This window comes from Copidosoma floridanum, unplaced genomic scaffold (genome assembly GCF_036245765.1).
Source record: "Copidosoma floridanum isolate Cflo_tuat_1 unplaced genomic scaffold, Cflo_Japanese_pri ptg000013l, whole genome shotgun sequence".
In the NCBI taxonomy this organism is placed as follows: Eukaryota; Metazoa; Arthropoda; class Insecta; order Hymenoptera; family Encyrtidae; genus Copidosoma; species Copidosoma floridanum.
The window spans coordinates 38,665,403-38,685,545 of record NW_028321890.1 but is presented as its reverse complement, the minus strand read 5'-3'; the positions used below and the strand labels follow the sequence as shown (position 1 = coordinate 38,685,545).

General features: G+C 35.7%; 3 protein-coding genes across 12 annotated transcripts in view; 2 read left to right on the top strand and 1 right to left on the bottom strand.

Moving 5' to 3' along the window:
• The first annotated feature begins 2,857 nt into the window (after positions 1-2,857).
• On the top strand, positions 2,858-12,024 carry DNApol-epsilon255 (DNA polymerase epsilon catalytic subunit 1). Of its 2 annotated transcripts, none has more exons than XM_089591634.1 (22): positions 2,858-3,057; positions 3,171-3,297; positions 3,400-3,618; positions 3,722-3,945; positions 4,023-4,266; positions 4,340-4,748; positions 4,835-5,329; positions 5,580-7,678; positions 7,878-8,102; positions 8,173-8,411; positions 8,475-8,679; positions 8,769-8,950; positions 9,050-9,219; positions 9,304-9,640; positions 9,743-9,932; positions 10,008-10,171; positions 10,259-10,547; positions 10,733-10,810; positions 10,889-11,076; positions 11,162-11,297; positions 11,364-11,575; positions 11,652-12,024. In XM_089591634.1, the coding sequence occupies exons 1-22, from the start codon at positions 2,978-2,980 to the stop codon at positions 11,953-11,955; spliced, it is 6,816 nt and encodes a 2,271-aa protein (XP_089447760.1). In that variant the 5' UTR covers positions 2,858-2,977; the 3' UTR covers positions 11,956-12,024. The 2 variants fall into 2 exon arrangements, with proteins under 2 accessions (XP_089447760.1, XP_089447759.1); XM_089591633.1 differs by having other exon boundaries at positions 10,733-10,813.
• Positions 12,025-12,070: 46 nt separating this feature from the next.
• Positions 12,071-14,316, bottom strand: LOC106646005 (ATP synthase-coupling factor 6, mitochondrial). 6 transcript variants are annotated; one of them, XM_089591636.1, is made up of 4 exons: positions 14,217-14,316; positions 12,681-12,843; positions 12,292-12,419; positions 12,071-12,181 (listed from the first exon to the last, which is right to left on the bottom strand). In XM_089591636.1, the coding sequence occupies exons 2-4, from the start codon at positions 12,824-12,826 to the stop codon at positions 12,138-12,140; spliced, it is 318 nt and encodes a 105-aa protein (XP_089447762.1). In that variant the 5' UTR covers positions 12,827-12,843; positions 14,217-14,316; the 3' UTR covers positions 12,071-12,137. The 6 variants fall into 6 exon arrangements, with proteins under 6 accessions (XP_089447762.1, XP_089447763.1, XP_014217482.1 ...); XM_089591637.1 differs by lacking the exon at positions 14,217-14,316 and adding an exon at positions 13,074-13,178 and having other exon boundaries at positions 12,687-12,843; XM_014361996.2 differs by lacking the exon at positions 14,217-14,316 and adding an exon at positions 13,074-13,167.
• A 281-nt stretch (positions 14,317-14,597) lies between these two features.
• The window catches only part of pnt (ETS transcription factor pointed), an 81,145-nt gene continuing 75,599 nt past the window's right edge, over positions 14,598-20,143 (top strand). For all 4 annotated transcript variants that reach the window (XM_089590942.1, XM_089590946.1, XM_089590943.1 and 1 more), the window contains exon 1: positions 14,598-15,667. The gene's annotated coding sequence lies outside the window, so the exon portion shown is untranslated. The remainder of the gene's footprint in view (positions 15,668-20,143) is intronic.

Here is a 20,143-nt window from a genome sequence, read left to right as displayed (position 1 = left end):
ATTAACTATAGATTCATTCACTTATGGCGGTTCCGAGTTCCGAGTCCGAGCGGTCGGAGCGGCGGAGCGCTCGGCATAAGGTCGATGTTCTGCCCGAAAATCTACCTCCAAAAGTATAAATATATATACATAGAAGGTCAATTTTTGGAAAAAGATAAATTGTAAACTTGCCGCAAACAGCAGAAAAAAAATTAAATTTCTAATTTATGTCTGTAACATTTGTTGCGGCTGGTTTATAATTGATTAAATGGCTCTAAGTAGGCCGTAAAGCTCTGATTCAGAGTTTTGGAGGCCACTTTTCGGCGAAAAAATGAAGACCGCTAGATGGCGCTGATCCAAATAATTATTACCACTATACTACTCATAGCTCATAGCAGAGCAGCTGGCAGTATTTGCGGAATGTAAGTGGCCAGAACAAAATATGACCAAAATATTTCGGATGTCCTTGAATCATAAGGTTCCATAATTCTGGTACTTAAGAGTGGCGGCTGGTTAAAATTTTGACCACACTCGGTGGCCGTACCATATAACTTTTTTTCGCTTCGGGGGCCAGGGGCCGTACCATATAACTATTTTTCTGTACATCGGCCTATGTTATAACATAGGCCCGCAAAGCTAAAAAAAGTTATATGGTACGGCTCCAGTGTTATACTTAACATAGGCCTGTGAAGCAAAAAAAAGTTATAAGTATGGTACGGCCCCTGGCCTCAGCTCTTGGTCTATTATGAGGTTTGTTCAAGCTGATTCTCGGGGACACTCGGAGAGACTCTGGGAGTCTCCGAGAATGGAATGAACAAGTATTCTTCTCCGAGTGTCTCCGAGAGACTCTGACTGTCCCCGAGAATGTATTTGCACACGTTAGGTTAGGTAAGTGCAAAAAGTAAACAGAATGTCTTAGTGTTAGAGTGAATCTACATAGGATTTTAATTTATCTAACCTAACGTGTGCATATAGATTCTCGGGGACAGTCAGAGTCTCTCGGAGACACTCGGAGAAAAATACTTGTTCATTCCATTCTCGGAGACTCCCAGAGTCTCTCCGAGTGTCCCCGAGAATCAGCTTGAACAAACCTATGAATTACCGGCCTTCGACTTTCGAGAGTTTCGACTCGTTCGAACCGTTCGAGTCTTCGAACGTGTTGTGTAGGGGTAAACGCACCATCTACCGTACACCCGTAAATTCACTTTATTTTGTTACCATGATTGTAAGACAATTTGATACTAAATATTGACTCAGTAAATTTTAAATTGTTATTTAGGATCTCAAGAGAGCACTGAAATTTTTTTGAGGTGTAAGAGCTTTTTAGAATGATTTTATAATAAAAATATGAAATAAAAGTCGTGTTCCTATTTCCGTACTGCCGTTCTCATTACCGGACCCCATCTACCGTACGCGTTCCTATTACCGGACCCCATTCACCGTTTGACGACAGATTTGACTATAACCTCACATTTTTGTTTACAACTGCATATCGATCTCAGTGCCTGCTACATAAATCACGATGAAAATGTCAAAAGCAAAGAAAGATGGAAAATTGAAAATTAAGGAAAAAACGCCAAGTCAATTATGCAATTCAAAAAGATAGCAGACAGAAAAATCAAAAAAGAAAAACAATTACAGAGAGAGAAACAAAGATTAGAAAAAAAAAAAAAAAAATTACGAAAGCAAGAAGAGAAGTTAAAAGCCACTGTAAAGAGAAAAAAGTATGTTGAGGAAGATTTAATGGACGAGACAGAAGTTATTAATTTACAAAAGCAGATTGGAGAACTTCAAGAGAAACAATTAAAACTAAACCAAAAAAGAAACAAAGATCCATCATGAGTAATTTTTGTAATGCAAGTTATTCTTGAATATTCATAACATCGTAAGTTGATTACTATTATAGTCTTAAGTTTTTTTACTGATTTTTGTCAGTCTAATTAAAATATTTAAAAGCAATAATATCTCATGGTATGAAACAGAAATCTTATTAATGAATAAATTTTTTTTCAATAAATGCAAATAAGTTATTTCATATAAACAAGCAGTAATTAAACTTAGATTAGTTTCAGCTTAACGACAATTAAATCTATTAATACTAAATAAAACATCACTTGGCAAAAATTATTCAAGAATAACTTGCATTTCAAAAATTACTCATGATGGATCTTTGTTTCTTTTTTGGTTTAGTTTTAATTGTTTCTCTTGAAGTTCTCCAATCTGCTTTTGTAAATTAATAACTTCTGTCTCGTCCATTAAATCTTCCTCAACATACTTTTTTCTCTTTACAGTGGCTTTTAACTTCTCTTCTTGCTTTCGTAATTTTTTTTTTTTTTTTTCTAATCTTTGTTTCTCTCTCTGTAATTGTTTTTCTTTTTTGATTTTTCTGTCTGTTATCTTTTTGAATTGCATAATTGACTTGGCGTTTTTTCCTTAATTTTCAATTTTCCATCTTTCTTTGCTTTTGACATTTTCATCGTGATTTATGTAGCAGGCACTGAGATCGATATGCAGTTGTAAACAAAAATGTGAGGTTATAGTCAAATCTGTCGTCAAACGGTGAATGGGGTCCGGTAATAGGAACGCGTACGGTAGATGGGGTCCGGTAATGAGAACGGCAGTACGGAAATAGGAACACGACTTTTATTTCATATTTTTATTATAAAATCATTCTAAAAAGCTCTTACACCTCAAAAAAATTTCAGTGCTCTCTTGAGATCCTAAATAACAATTTAAAATTTACTGAGTCAATATTTAGTATCAAATTGTCTTACAATCATGGTAACAAAATAAAGTGAATTTACGGGTGTACGGTAGATGGTGCGTTTACCCCTATGTATATATGTGATGGTTATTTGGCGCGCGCGAGTCGCGCTACAAAAGTGCAAATGCAAAGTATGTACTTAAACTGTTGAAAAAAAAGAGACTCCAATTGATGCTGTTTTTGTGCAAAAATATTTGGTCCAATGAAATTTCAACATTAACATTAAAGTAAAAAATGCCTGTAAATACGGGACGATACGTTCGCGATAAAACTGCCGACAAGACTTATGGGGGAGATGACGGTACCACTCCAAGGTTAGATTTCCAAATATTGTTTTTATTTTTTTACATAGCGTCAATAATAAAAATCAATCATATGCTCAAGCACAAGTATACTTGATTACTTGCATAAATATTTGTTTTCACAGGGACGGAGGTGCCTCAGAAAATAAATTACTTCAAGTCAAGGAAAACATTGAAACAGATGCTCTTTATGGCTTTCATAGAGACACTGATGTCAAGGAAAGGATTGGATTTCTGTTCAATATGCATACCGTAATTTTTCACATTTTGATTCCTCAATCTTTATTATAAAAAAATAGTACGTCCTTGGATTTTCCTATTCCATTCTTACATTTGTTGAGTTTTTCCTCTTAGACTGATATACTTCAAGAGGACAAGCAACTAGTTTCCGGTGTTGATTTTTACTTTTTGGAAGAAGACTGTTCTCGATTTAAAATTTCTTTGCCATATCATCCATATTTTTACATCTTATGCCGTGAAGGTTCACATCAAGAGCTTATCACATATCTGCTAAAAAAATTTACTGGTTTTTTACTTGGAGCTGACATTGTTTCAAAAGAGGATCTTGACTTGGTAAGCATAGTAAAACAATGATTTTTTGTGATCCCGGTTTGGTTATACAAACTGGGACTGGTACTTGCTAAATATCCACATGTTTTTTTTTTTTCTTTTTCAGCCAAACCACCTGTCTGGTTTAAAAAGAGATTATATAAAATTGTCTTTTGTCAATTCCAACAACATGCAAAAGGTTAAAAAAGATATAGCGAATGTCGTCAAAGTGAATAAAGAGCGTGAAAAGAGTAACACGCATTACTCAAAACTATTAGCCAAAACTTTCAACCATCGTGAACAAGTTACAAAAAAAATAATCGATCAAATGGACAATATACTAGATATGAGGCAATAAAATAAATATTATAAATTTGCCTTTTCCATTTCTGGTTTTACAATTGTCGATCGTTATGAAATGTTTTCAGAGAGCACGATGTACCTCATCACGTGAGAGTATCCATTGACCTAGAGATTTTCGTTGGAAAATGGTACTCTGTTAAAATCAGAGGTACATCTCAGCCAGCTATTATAACTCCAAGGTCAGATATCGTTGAGCCTCCTGAGCCTATAGTTTTGGCATTTGACATCGAAACTACGAAATTACCTCTTAAATTTCCAGATGCCAACACCGATCAAATCATAATGATTTCTTACATGTTGGATGGACAGGTACACTTCATTAAAACCTCGAGAGTTAATTTTTTATTGTATCTTTTGCCTATTTTTTATGATTCTTTTTTAGGGTTTTTTGATAAACAATCGAGAAATAATTTCTGCTGACATTGACGATTTTGAGTATAGTCCAAAGCCCGAGTTTGAGGGTTTTTTCACAGTTTGGAACGAAGCCAATGAAAAAGCTTTAATAAATAAGTTTTTTAATCATATTAATCAAATCAAGCCACACATATTTGTAACCTACAATGGCGATTTTTTTGACTGGCCATTTATTGAAACAAGGGCTGCCATTCATAACATTGACATGAAGGAGAGAATAGGTTTTTCCAAAAACAAAGACAATATTTACTGTAGTAGGCCGGCAATACATTTTGATTGTCTGTGTTGGGTAAAACGAGACTCATACCTACCCGTGGGATCACAAGGTCTCAAGGCAGTGGCTAAAGCAAAATTACGGTATGATCCAGTCGAGTTAGGTAAGTAAGGTTTAATTACACGTGATGTGAGAAAAGTTTGTACAAAATCCAAAGTTTTATTCTTTTTCTTTTTATTGGGGGCCCAGATCCCGAAGACATGTGCAGATTGGCAGCTGAAGAACCGGAAGTCTTGTGCAATTATTCGGTATCGGATGCTGTAGCGACTTACTATTTGTATCAAAAATATGTGCATCCTTTTATTTTTGCATTGTGCACGATTATCCCCATGGAGCCAGAGGAAGTGTTGCGCAAAGGCTCGGGAACTCTGTGCGAGTCGCTGCTCATGGTGGAGGCTTACCGTGCCAATGTTATATATCCAAACAAGCAAGAAGCTGAGTTGACCAAAATGACCAAAGATGGACATTTACTAGACGTTGAAACTTACGTTGGTGGTCATGTAGAGGCTCTGGAATCCGGCGTATTCAGGGCCGATATTCCTTATCGTTTTAAAATAATACCGAGTGCAGTTGAAGAGTTGATGGGCGGTGTTGAGAAAGCACTTAAACACGCCATCGAGGAGGAAGAGAAGGTGCCAATGTCGGATATAATTAATTTCGAGGAAGTTGTCGAGGAAATAAAAAGTAAGAAAAATACAATTTCACCAAACAAGTTGTTATAATTTATATTGTCATCATCATTATTATCGCTTTTTTGTGTCAAAGTTATTACACAATAAAAATTATAAGGAATGTTCGTTTCAGACATTGTATTGATGTCTGTCGTGATGACAGAGGATTATGAAAAAAAAAAAAAAAAAAAAAAAAAAAAAAAAAAAAAAAAGACTTAAATCTTGTACCAACGATTAAAGCTTGTAATTTATGATTAACGCAGCCAAACTGGAATCCCTTCGCGCCCAGCCATTAAGAACCGAAAAGCCGTGCATCTATCATCTGGACGTTGGTGCCATGTATCCCAACATTATACTGACGAATCGTCTGCAGCCGTACGCGATGGTCGATGAATCCGTGTGCGCAGCCTGCTGTTACAACAAACCCGGCGCCAAATGCCAGCGTAATATGGAATGGATGTGGCGGGGCGAGTATCTCAAGGCCACGGCCGGCGAGTACCAGCGTATCCAGCAGCAGCTCGAAACCGAAAAGTTTCCGGCGACCCTGTCGGGTGGCAAGCTCCGTGCCTTTCATCAGCTGAGCCGTCAGGAGCAGGTTGCCATCGAAAAGAAACGATTATCCGAGTATTGCCGGCGTACCTACAAAAAGGTCAAGGAGACGAGGACCGAGGAGCGCAGCCAGACCATATGCCAGAGGGAAAATTCGTTCTACGTCGACACTGTGAGAGCGTTCCGGGACCGACGCTACGAGTACAAGGGACTGACGAAGAAGGCCAAACAGCAGGTGGCCCAAGCCATTATCGACAACGACGCTGCCGCCGTAAAGTCGGCCAAGAGTCGCGAAGTCTTGTACGACTCGCTTCAACTGGCGCACAAGTGTATCCTGAACTCGTTCTACGGCTACGTGATGCGTAAGGGTTCGCGTTGGTTTAGCATGGAGATGGGTGGCATCGTGTGTTACACCGGTGCCCATATAATAATGAAAGCACGGGAGATAATCGAGCAGGTGGGTAGGCCCCTCGAGCTCGACACCGACGGTATCTGGTGCATACTGCCGGGCTCGTTTCCCGACAACGTCGTTCTCAAGACCCGCAATCCAAGCAGAGCCAAGCTGGTTGTCTCTTATCCAAACGCCATGCTGAATTTCATGGTCAATGATCAGTTTACAAATGATCAATACCACGAGCTGATTTTAACCAATGATGGTAGAACGCGTGATTACAAGATACGCAGCGAAAATTCGATTTTCTTTGAAGTCGATGGCCCTTATCTGGCAATGGTTCTGCCTGCCGCCAAAGAAGAGGGCAAAAAATTGAAAAAGCGCTACGCCGTCTTTAACTTTGACGGCTCGCTGGCCGAGCTCAAGGGCTTCGAGATCAAGAGGCGAGGCGAGCTGCGACTTATCAAGCTCTTTCAATCTTCGGTGTTTGAAGCCTTCCTCAAAGGGTCCACCCTAGCCGAGTGCTACGCCTCGGTGGCCAAAGTAGCTGACTACTGGCTCGACATTCTCTACAGCAAGGGCTCGGCTCTTCAGGACCCGGAGCTCTTTGACCTAATCTCCGAAAATAAATCCATGTCGAAGAAATTGGACGAGTACGGGGCCCAAAAGTCCACCTCGATATCGACCGCCAAGCGCCTTGCCGAATTTCTCGGTGACGAAATGGTCAAAGACGCGGGGCTCGCCTGCAGGTACATTATATCGCAAAAGCCCACGGGCTCGCCAGTCACCGAGAGAGCCGTCCCATTGGCGATATTCCAGGCTGATCCTAGCGTGGCGCGCCATCATCTGCGACGGTGGCTCAAGGACCCGAGTATCCAGGATATCGAGATACGCGAAATTCTCGATTGGCAATATTACATTGAACGACTCGGCAGTGCCATACAAAAGATCATAACCATTCCCGCAGCGATGCAGGGCTTGCCGAATCCAGTACCACGAGTCCGACATCCGGACTGGCTGCACAAGAAGCTGCTGGAAAAAACTGATGGTAGAAGGCAGCGCAAGATAACTGATATTTTTCAACGCGAAGCAGCTCCCGTTGCTAGGAGAAACGACAACGATGAGGATGAAAATCACAATAATTACGACGACGAAGACGACGACGACGACGACGACGACGACGACGACAATGACCAAAATAAAAAAAGATTGAAAAAATCGATTGAATCAGTACCAGACATAGAAGATGTCACTGATGAAAATGAACGCAATAAACTCAAGCCGCTTGTAGCCAGCGTCACAAAAAGAAAGCGGACTTTTATGGATGAAGAGCGAGAGGAAGCCGAAAAGGAGAGCCACAGTCTGTTGACAGACAACTGGAGAAAAGTTTTAGGAAATCCACCACAGATTGGAGAGTCGCAGGTAATAACGAATTCTACATTTAGATGTACAATGTAGTAGAGATAACAATTGAGACGGTCGTACAGTATATATATATATATATATATATATATATATATATATATATATTTTTCTCTCTAAGGGCCTCAAGGCCAACTTTAAAAAAGAGAAACTATTCTAAATTTCAATGTATAATGATCTTTTTAAATCCAACTTTCAGATAGAATTTCAAGTTTGGCTAGCATTCCACAAAGAGAAATGGAAATATCAAGCAAAACAAAGAGCGGAGAGAAAAAAGTTGTGTACCACAAAGCGATCCAGATTGGATCATTTCCAGACTGCAGGTCCAGCTAATACTCAGAAAAGTAAGAGTACGACTTTACTCGGTGGTTTTTTGCAACGTAAACAACAAAAACTCTTGGAAACTCCTTGGCAAATTATACAGGTAGGACGAATAATCGTAACGATATCATACAATCTACATGCTTGATTCTTGATACATTTATTTCGAGCAGATAGCCGAAACGAACGAGCCAGGACTGTTTCGTTTATGGATTCTGGTTGATCAGGATTTACATCAAGTGCGCTTAACTGTCCCTAGAATATTTTACGTCAATACTCGACAGGAGAGAAAAGAAAAAGAAAGCACCAACAGATCTTGGAAACAATGTCACAAGATATTACCGCGCTCTCGACCTGTTTACAATTTGTATCGGTACTCGGTACCCGAGAAATTTTTCAAATGTCACAGCCAGTGAGTTCGTTGAATTATTTAATGGCTATGATTAGTTGTTTTATTGAACACCTTAATTTTCAGAACGATAATGCACGACTTGATTGATCCCGATATTGAGGGAATTTACGAAACGCAAATGTCTCTTGAGTTTCGGGCAATAATGCAGCTTGGATGTGTATGTGCTGTTGCCAAAGAAGCAATGAGAGAGTTGAGAAGCGGAACCGATAATTTTCAATTGGATCAACTAGTTTACAGAAACATCGCTTCACAACCATATTTACAAAATGTATGTACTTGTGTCGTAAAATCTTACAAATCGATCAAAAATTTTACAATATATAATTATTATTTTCATTCATGACTCCATTTAATCAGATTGATAAAGTGAAAAACATATTTTTATATCACCATTGGTCTGCTAGCAGTAATTACCGTAGAGCTATGTGGGGTTTGTTTTTGTCAGGAAGTAAAACGTGTCATATATTTGTGCTGGATACTGTTAGAACTGATCGTATGCCCAACATGAGCACACTCTACGTTAATGAAAGAAACAAGGCGTAAGTGAAATTGTTTCAATCGTTTATTCACTGTTGGTAATTAAAAAAAAAAAAAAAAAAAAAAAAAAAAAACAATTTTATGACCAGAGAATTTTTCAGTATTGAATTGGGTGAAGTTAAAAATATTAATTCAACACCAGAGTCACTAAAGTTCAACATTCGAGTGGAAACTGATGTTAAAGTTATTTATAGTCAACTCCAAAATGCTCTTAAAAATTACAAGAAAGAAAGTCAAGGTGCTACAATGATGATTATTCAGTCTCCAATAGGTATATCTTTTTTGAAGCAATGTATTGTGGCTTGTATATTTTAGTTTATGTGTCTCCAATATTTATGTTATATTTGACATCCAGTGATATCCACGTTGACGGATAAAATGCCCTTTTTGAATGAATTTCCGATAGTAAAGGCACACATTCAAGATTTAGATAATCTCTATGATACATTGGATTGGCAAAGAAACGGTTCTAAGATAATGCTTAGACATTACTTCAAAAGCGAACAGGTGGTAAAAAGCTTGATAGAGCAAGCTTGTTACTTTTATGCACCTATAGGAAATTTACCAATGGATTTGATAGTATTTGGAGCGGACCTATTTTATGCCCGCCACTTACAGAAAGCTAATTTTGTGCTGTGGTGGTCTTCCACGGAAAAACCTGATTTCGGAGGAAGCGAAAACGATGATAGCAGGTTATTAATTATACTTCCAAAATAACAATAAATATGACAAGTATGATAAACATAATTATATTACAGCCTTGGACAAATATTGACCGTATTAATTTTTTTCAGACTTTTGACAGACTTTGAAGAGAGTTCAGGTTGTGTTGTAAATAATTCTGGAGCCTACTCTAATGTTTGCTTTGAACTAGATGTTGTAAGTTTAGCTGTTACTGCACTAGTTCAAGCAAATCGAATCAACGACATAGACGGCACGAGCTCTTATGTTGCCTTTCATAACGCTCAACAAGTTTCTTTGCAAGTATGTAACAAATTAAATTACGTCAAGTATTAATGGCCTTAAAATTACTAAAAATACCATAATGCGAGAACTTAGGATATGGTAATGAACGATGGAATTCCGGTAGCACCGTCGTATGATGAAACAGTATTATGCATGCCTGCCTTTAAAATTTTGAAAATCATGGTCAGCACATGGTTAAAAGAAGTTAGCAATTTTAAAAATCAATATGCCGATTTCTTGCTTGTACATTTTTACAGGTGAAAAAAAAATTTAATTTTTTATTTTTCATTATTTTTTTTTAATATCTACCTGCGATTGATAATTGATTGGTATATTCTTGACAGATGGTTACGTTCACCATCATCATTCCTTTACGATCCTGCTTTGAGACGAACGTTACATGATTACTCGAAAAAATTATTTATCCAACTGGTAGCAGAATTACAAAAGCTGGGATCAGAAATTGTTTTTGCAGATTTTACTAAAATCATATTAAGCACGAACAAAAGAGAAGTTGAGGATGCGTACAGTTATACACAGTACATCATACAGTCCATTTTGACCAAAGAATTATTTCATAGTATTTATTTTGATGTCAGCAATTGTTACGAGTATCTTGTCTGGCTGGATTTGGTAAATATTAATACAATACACATATAATACCATTTTCCATACAATAAGTTATACTATATTAAACAACGTACTAAAGATAAAGCGATGTGTGTGTATTTGTTTTCATAGTCGAATTATGACTAAATATAATTAATAAATTGTAAAAATACGTAAATTTTTTTCACGGTCCTCCCCCCCCCCCCAAGTCTAATCACGGTGGAATCAAAAGGAAAATTACCTCTGATCAAGAGGTAGGGGAGTCGGAAGAATCACCAACAGACAATGCTGTAATGACAACATAATATGATGGTGCTTGTACTTTTTTTCTTTTAATGTTTACAATTGAATTTTGTTGCTTTCAGGCAGAGTTTATTATGAATTGGAGTATCGTGGACTATATCCCTGTAGAAATATGTCAAGTTACTTTTACCAAAACCATATCTGCATACTATGGTACAATTTATACAGAGTCGCAAAGTAAACCTCCAGAAGAAGTAAAATCTTTAGCAAAACAACTTATTTCTGGTGAAATGTCACAAAAATTATTTCAGTAAGGCTTTTATTGTAAAAAAAAAAAAAAAAAAAAAAAAAATACATTACTAGTAATAACGCCGATGATTGGATATTTTTTGCAGCTACGTGCAGTCAATATACAAAAAAATTCCTGAAAAAATTCTTACAATGGAACAATATCCGCATCTTAATTACGAGCCTAATTCTACCAGAATGATTATTAATCCTGCTCTTGAGCTAGCCAAAGCCATATGCAAGGTAAGTTTAATTTTAATGTAGTTATAAAATTTTGTTTTGAGCTGCAACAAGGTCAAATTTTTATAGATTTTATCCTTGGACACTCAAATAGAGGAAGAAGTTGCCAACATGTTTAGAAATTTATTAAGATTGATAGACGTTGGAGCCTTTAGTGATAAAGCCGAGTGGAAAGATCCTTGCACATCTTTCATCTTACCCGAAGTATTGTGCGAGAACTGTAACCATGTCAGAGATATTGATCTCTGCAAAGACAGTTATCAGGATGTTGAAGACAACAAGTAAGTGACATGAAAGTAATTTTTTTTGTTGTATTTTAATCCCGTGCGTAAAACATATTTCATTTACCATTTTCAGACATGTTTGGAAATGTCCACATTGTGGGTCAACTTATGATAATGATCAAATAGAATTTTCGCTCAATGACATATTGAATCGTAAAAGCATGGCTTTCGTCATACAGGACGTACAGTGTTTAAAGTGCTTAGAAGTTAAACAAGACAATATAGTTCCGAGATGCTCTTGTTCAGGATTCTTTAAAACGTTATTACCGAAAGATAATCTTGTGAGAACGTTAAAGATTTTTAGATCGATATCTGCAAAGTGTATGATGCCCATTTTAGCTGAAAATATCGAATTTATGCTGACAAATGTAAACTAATAAGATTAGTGATGATATCAGTTTTGTAAGCAAAATAGCAAATAAAAAGTAGGGTATACATGAATATATTTTCACACAAATAAAGTGATTGGTATAAAGAACACATAAAAGGCACTTTTGAATTTAACCTTAGAATTAAATTTTTATTCTATACCTCTTTTTATAATTACAAATTAACAATTTCATTTGGATGTCGATTCCAGTGGATTAACTTCGATTTTTGGATCTAAAAAAAAAAAAAAAAAAAAAAAAAAAAAGAAGAAAGAAAAAAATGTTACAGGTAACGTTATAATATTTGTTAGGTACATAGAAGAAGATAACCATTAAAATTGTTACCTGGGAAAGAAAATTTAGGAAAAGCTGTCATATCTGCTCCTTCGTCACCGCCATACTGTTTGGCTAGTTTTTCTAGTTCTCTCTTTTTTTCTGCTTGAATTTCAGGAGGAAGGGTCAGTTTGCCACCCCTTTGTAAAACATGAAAAAACACTGCATTGTCATTGCCATAGATTAAATTAAATTATGTACAATACGTTATGTTACAGATAGCATGTAAATAACAATTTGATTCACTAGTGTATTTAGGATTAATCGCTAATAATAACAAGGTACGTGCTGCTTATGTATCTGTTGTCAAGTAGTTATAATATAGTAGCGATGATAAAAAGACCAATTAAAAAATTAAACAACAAGAAAAAAGGTATCCGCATGTATCGAAAAAGACTTACGAAGACTGGGATTTGTATTCTCGAATTTTGTCGACAAATAACTGCTGAATAGGGTCAACAGCGGCTGCCTGCATCATTGGAGCAGCAATTCCGAAATTTCGTCGAATTAGTCTCGGAGCTGATACCACAATTCGTTGCGAAAGCATTTTTGTCGTTCTATGTCCTACAAATCATGAATTTGTTAACAAATGTAAATCGTTACATAACTGCATTTAAATAGGAAGAATTTTAAATAGAGACAATTCTTTAAGAGGTTAAATTGTTTTCATCTACAAACAATTACTAACTAACAAGTGCAAGTAATTTTATTATTTTTCAGTTTTAGTAAAGTTAGTTTTTAGAACACACTTGACACCAATATTTTCGAATAATTATGTTGATAAATTATTTTACGTTTAACTTGATCCACGAATAGATAAAAAGATGCTGAATCCCTGAATGTGACTTGAGTATAGCGACAAAACTAATGTCGTAATATCTATAATAGGTAAGTACGTTACACAGTGTCGGTACTTGGTACAGTATTGAATTCCAATTGCTCCGAACTCCGAACAGTCTTCTTCTTGTGTAAAAGCCTATATATTTTACATTTCACTTAGAGAATATTGACTCTGACGTAAGTATAGGCTTTTGGTGCTACTTATAAGCAAAAGGTTTCATCTCGAAATTCTCAATAATTTTCACTTTGTGCAATGTATACTAAAATATAAAAAGTTGCAAAATTTGAGACTATTCGACCGGTCCGTTCTGAGCTCCATTATTTTGGAACAGTAATAAAGGCACTATGAGGAAATATGGACCACAGCCGCGCGGCAAGTTTCGATCTTTGCTAAAGAACCAAGAATACAAAGATTTCAAACTTATAACCATAATTCAATTAAACTAAATTTTATGAGGCACCTTCACTAATAAAGCTTTTCAATAACATTTTTGCAATACTATTATAGATTCCGTCATTGATATTTCTTTATTTCAAATTTTTGATCTTGATAAAATTAGGATGTGTACAGCTATAGTTTACCTATAACAAGTACGTAATGCAAGTGTGTATATTTTTGTATCAGAGCATCTTTTTTTTACAGGGTGTCAACGTTTTAGAGTTACTTGATAACGAATTGTTGAGAAAAAACATTGTTATATTTATATGTACAACTTTTCACTGTTTGAAACGTGATTTTTCAGTTGTTAGAGCAGGTAAAATTAGAGTGTAAATATGGTACATGGTTGAGAAAAAGCAAATACTTCCCATTAGATCAATTATCAATTAGATGTTACATTATTTAGACCAGTGCACTAATTGTAATTTTTATAATTTTTTTATTTCAGAGAAAATTTTTTGGATCATTGGAAATACAATGCGACATTTGGCGTTCGGATTTCGGATATTTCAGATGTCGCATTATTTTCAATATCCGAGTAATAAAATTGCAAAAAAAAATTACTGTGCATTATATTGTATGGTGTATCGTCCGAGTTCCAACTTCCAAACTTTAACATTAAAAAAAATTTTTGTGGGCTAACCTCTCCTATACTTACACAAATATATAGACTGCTGCACGAATCTCGTTCACTTTTGGGGAATGCATCAAGATGCAATATATTGCAATGTGATTCTCCTATCTATCTGCTCTCAGCTCTGGTTGCAAAAGAAAAAGGGGGCTCGCGATCGCGCGATATGAACAATGAAAATAGCCATATATAGGTGATGCCTATGCCTAAGAATTTCATTCATAAAGAGTATACGAGGAATGAGCGAGCGAGAGAAGTCAGAGGCAAAGAGAGAGAAAGAGAATATCAGGCAGCGCAGCGCGCGCGCGACGCGTATACGTGATGACGAACTACGAAGTGAAAGAGGAGAGAAGATCGCATCACCAGAGATATTAAGTACCACAACCAGACGCGCAGACAAGCCGAGCTAGTAGTATGCTGTTACCAGCCGGGAGGGAAAGCAAAAGGCGAGAGTTTCTCGTTATAATTATGTACATATATACACATACACGTTAACTTTTATAATATAGTGTCGTACTTTACTCGTACTCTTGAGATTCGACTGCATATTTTGCTCGTTACGTGCCTATTACAGTGTGCCTACAGTTCGATTTGTACCTGTACATTTTGCAACAGTGAGTTCGTGTACAACCTCTATACATCGTTTTCATCGTCTCTATATCTCTCTCTGTGTGTGTGTGTGGGTGTGTGTATGTATGTGCATATATAGACTTACCTCACACCTGCAGTTTGTAATACGGTGATTTGGTTCAGTGCCGAGAGCCACCAAGTTAAAGAGAGAGCTCTCTGGCGCATGTTTGTATTCTCGCTCCTCTTTACAATTTCACATCAAGTACTTATAGGTATATAAGTATTTAAGTTAAGTACGCTTCGCGTCGTCAACAACTAAAACTAAACAGTGCCGGCGAAAATAAACTCTACACAAGTATCAAAGTGCGCCTGTAACCATATATATGTGTGTACATGTGATTCAGCCAAATTTTGGCTTTTCTTGCATAACTTGCGTTACTAAATACAATAACCGATGTCCAGAGTACCAGTGGCAATTTAAATAACTATACCTATACCTAACACAAGTATGCGGTGCCTACAGCGTCGCCGCTGACGAGCTCGAAGCTCGACAAGTGCAACCGAGCACTTCCCAGTACCTATACTTACTTATTTTATATATCCTCGCGTTGCAGGCAAATCGAACGAGACTTTATATTATCCCTCGTACCTGCAGTCGTTCATAAATACTTATCTATACGTCTTTGTACGTAACGTCACTTGTGCCTTTGAACAGTGCCAATAAAATAATAAACCAAAGTATTTTTAAAAAAGAAGTGAGCGATTCGACAAACTCGTCGCTTGACTGAGCCTATCTTTGTTTCATCGTTGTGTCAGATACAGATACGGATACAGTGAAAAGCCACAGCAGAGTCCGCTCTTCAAGAGGCAATCTACATCAAATTTCCTCTGGGACACAACAGTCTCAGGTAACTTTAACAATATAATAATGATAATAACATTTTTTAGTACATCTGCCTACACGTATTTTTTTTATTAGGTATATATGCTTCATTTTTACACTTTTTTGTTTTTTTTTGTCTCGGTGCATACTCTATCCTCTTCTGCTGTTGGCTATATGGCATAATACTTATAGGCTATAAAGAGCAGCCATTTATTAATAAGATACAGTCGACTAGGTCGCTACAATATTAGGTATATAAATAGGTAAATTATAATTGCAATCTGTGTACATATAGGGTAGTGTTCTTTTTTGTTTTTGTCATGACGCTGTATCGCGCACTACCTTGAATGTAAAGCGCGGCGGTTTCACACCTTACACGCAAAATGGGAGCTTCGATTGCGCGATATCGTGATCAACTTTTCTTACCTCCTCTACTACCGTTATCGGCTTACGTACAAATATGCTTTTTGCGTGTACACCTGTAAGTATATATATATTAATGCAGTTGTGTTCGTATATACTCTTACATGTACCTACACTTTCAGGCCTATAGAGTTGTATAGGACAACCGAAAATTTAACAGTGTTTTCGAGCGACTGCTTTTAGAGCACTTTGAAAGTATTTTTTCCCCTAGTAGGCCATATAGTACTTAGTAATGATTTAAAGAGTAACGAGTACCATCGGAGTACTCCAGAGTAGTCGCTTAAAATTAGAGCGATCATCACTGACGAATTGATGTGTAGGTACCAAACTTTGTGAAAAGACTTGTACACAGCTAATATAAGTACGTATAGTGGTTAACAACAAGAGTCTTGAAATCGTAAAATCAAACAGATAAGTTTTATGGCGTGATTTTGGACTTTATTTTTATTAAATTATTTTATGGTCACTAAATATATAGATCCAGTTTAGGGGAATGTAGGTATCAATAGGAGCGCCATGTCTTTCTAAATTGTATTCTAATTTGTAAATTCTGTTTAAATATCAATATATATATATATATATATATATATATATTTTTTAATTGATACGATAAAAAAGAACGTACTTCTATGAACACACCGATACTTTGAGTTTCTGTTATGGCATGCATTGAAACACGTGGTGCAATAGGAGTATAACATGTATTAAATATTATCTTGTCAAATACCCCTGTTGCGGTAGATGCATTTATACTTTTTTTTCTGTAAATTTATGTAAAATTTCTTCGTAATTTTGTTCATTCATATTATAATTGTGTGTGGACGTTGAACAAGTTTTATCATATAAATTTTTATCACTAAACTATTAGTAGTTTTTCATCGTAAGATCTTTTCTTTTTGGTGTATCATAACAGTTTATTTTATCTCGTAGCATAAATGCTAACGTCTTTTTACGCTTTATATTTGAAGCGAATGTTATTATGTCGATAAAAAGAATAATCCAATAACCTGTAACTTATAGTTTTTAATAATTGCTATTTGACCTACCTTTATGATTTTTAACCTATTTCTTACTGTATAGCTTCTTTTTCTAGATACTTATAATATGTTCTCACCTAAACTAAATTACTTTGGATCCACATTTTTTTGCATCTTTTTTAACTATGGACAAATCATGAGCTTACCCAATTATTATTTATCAATTAGCAAGTATCGCACACACGAAGCCATCCTCTCATATTCATTAACCTCGTCTAAAATCAACAATGTGAGTGTGTAAGAGAATAGACACCGGTTTTACTAAGAGAAGTATAAAAAAATATTTTATGATTCGATGTACGGTATACCACAACTTTATTATAGTTGACTGTGAGGTTGACTTTTAAATTTCTTACAAGAAACAGTAAAGAACTGTTGAAACATTTTTTTGTTTAAAACGATCTTTGCTCGGATCTTTGTAAGTATACTTGGAAAATACGGTATCAAAGTGGAAGAGTGAATGAGCTAGAGAGGAAGAAAGAGCGAAAACAAGTTTGAATCTAGTTGTAGATGCGCTTGAGAAACTTTTTTTTTTAAGATTTTTTTATTTTTCTCAAGTAAACAGAAAACTATAACAGTGAAAACTACGATATGGTTCTAATAAATATCGTTAATGATTTCATGATCAAGTAATTTTTACAAAGAAAAATTAATGTGATGATAAAATCTTCCCATTACACTTTTTACACAAAAAAATGTGCTTATATTTCAATAATAACCAAAGGTATAATAAACAGTGTACTGTTTCTTTGTATCTCGTTTTTGTAACTATTTTTCATCAAAGGCACAATCACCGCGATTCACCTGGCAAAAATCATTCGGAAATATCAAATTTTTTTTCAACACCCTTGTTTCCTTGTACAATAAAAACGTAATTTAATTTAAATGAAAAAATGTATATAGCCCAGAACTGAATAGATGGATAGGGATCAACTGATTAATTGCGAATTTGTTGATTTTTAATTTTAATGCTTGAACGTACGCGTGAGTTAAAGATACGTTATTATTTCTAACGACCTCAGCATCCGTACAGTTCTAATTTTATGTGCCTTAACCACTAGACTTAAGAAGGTTGACTACCTTTGGGTGCGAGAGAGAGAGAGAGGTCCGACTTTGTGCCTTTTTTAGGTTAGAAATGCGTGCGTATGTCCTGTAATTTAATATTGAGTTGTATTTACCCTCCAGATTATTGATTAATAACTATTTTTACAAAGACCTAATCAACGTGATTATTTTACATTATAAAAAGGCAGATGTTAATTTACTGTTGACTACAGTTTTGTCCAAATCTGACTGTTAATTGTATTAAAAATTGTTATTATAAGAATCGCTTTTAACGGTCTTCCATAAGAACGCATGTAAAATTCACAAAATTTGTTTCATTAATTTCTCATTGCATAAGCACTCTAGAGATGTTGAAACTTCACATAAATTTGTTTTATACATTTTTGAAGCTTTACATAAATTTTAGTTAAAAACTGACCGTCAATTGCTTAAGGTAGTCAACCTCCTTAAATTATTATTATTATTATTATTATTATTATTATTATTATTCCTCATGTAAGGATTTCTTTTATAAACATTGTACATTACAGGGCGATGAGATACGTTAGTTGACTCGGCAGTTATAATTAGACTTGAAATATCTGAATCTTTTTAGTTGGCTCTCTCAAATCCGATTATAAATTTAATATTGTATCCACAACGTCCACACAACACTACAACGTCTAGTAGATGTATATCAACACACAACATTGTGTATGTGGAGAGAGAGAGAGACGTGTGTGTAAGTGTGTGTTAACCACGCATCACTACATACTGATACCCGTGAGCTGAAACGTTGGAGATCGCCCAAGGCGAGGGTGTTTTAAAACTTTTCAGTATTATAGGGGTCTCACAAGCCTCATGCAGCCTGTAACCTCGCCTGTAAAATGATCCATCAAACCGCAAGAGCGTACACGCATCAGCCAATTTCTTTCCAATACTTCCTCAGTGGCTCTCAATTCTTCGGTTCGTCTTATTAAGTAGTACGTTGTACTTGTCCTCGTTCGCTTGCATCATGTATAGAAACACATTCGCAGCTATATGGGTAAATAGATAAAATTACGTGAGCCCACATGTAAGTACATTCTTCTTTCTACGCCACCTGGACTTGGTTATACACATCTACGTGTGAGTTGGCTTTTGCTTTTCGTATTTGATAATAACTCCTGCTTGCCGTCAAAGTTACTTGGCTCGACCAAAACGCAATTTGAACTGTCAAATTAGATTTTATTTTCTTATGGTAACTTTAACTTGGAAAAAAAAAAATTTCCTCCGAGCCCGCTGTACTTTATAGTTACGTTACAACAAGAAAAAGCTCGAGGCACTGTTATTTTGAACGTTTTAACATATTTTACTATAATTGCATAGTAAATATTTGAATTTTAAGTGTACTCCAAGCTTTGACCTTATAGCCACATCCTTTTATTATTATTATTATTATTATTATTATTATTATTATTGTTATTTAATTAACATGCTATTCTCGTAGTAGCTTTCATTACATTCTTACATTAAAAGAATCGTAAAATGTGGGAGGGATGAAGAGAGAAAATTTACGGTTGCTCTTTGCGCCAACGGGCTTGGCTGTGACTACATCTGTTGATGGAAGTCACGTAAAAGCATCGTCTATACCTTTTTTGAGACACAAATCATTAATTTTTTGGCACTGTTGAATCCATACTCAATGCAGAGTTGATCTCGTATAATTACATATACTTATATTTGGCACTTACAATTTAAAAAGCTTCGAATGTGTAATAACTGATAATGTGTAGCTCCTTTTGTCTTGAAGAAAAGTTGAATTTTGTTGATTTTTTTTTTTAATTTTCCCAAAGATCAGCGCTTACATAAGGAAAGCTTCGGAAGGAGACAGCACTGCCCGATATTAGGGCATATTATATACGCAACATTTCTACTAAAAAAGCATTTTTGGGTGATGCTTTGTATCAACCAGAATTTTGTGTGCCCTTGTGAAAATGTCACGTTGGTACATGACA

Coding starts and splice junctions, on each gene's coding strand:
- DNApol-epsilon255 (XM_089591633.1), top strand. CDS start 2,978: ATGCCTGTAAATACGGGACGATACGTTCGCGATAAAACTGCCGACAAG. Junction 3,298..3,399: donor TTCTGTTCAATATGCATACC/GTAATTTTTCAC, acceptor TTTTCCTCTTAG/ACTGATATACTTCAAGAGGA. Junction 9,933..10,007: donor CTCAACAAGTTTCTTTGCAA/GTATGTAACAAA, acceptor GCGAGAACTTAG/GATATGGTAATGAACGATGG.
- LOC106646005 (XM_089591636.1), bottom strand. CDS start 12,826: ATGCTTTCGCAACGAATTGTGGTATCAGCTCCGAGACTAATTCGACGA. Junction 12,420..12,680: donor GAATACAAATCCCAGTCTTC/GTAAGTCTTTTT, acceptor TGTTTTACAAAG/GGGTGGCAAACTGACCCTTC. Junction 12,182..12,291: donor TCCTAAATTTTCTTTCCCAG/GTAACAATTTTA, acceptor TTTTTTTTTTAG/ATCCAAAAATCGAAGTTAAT.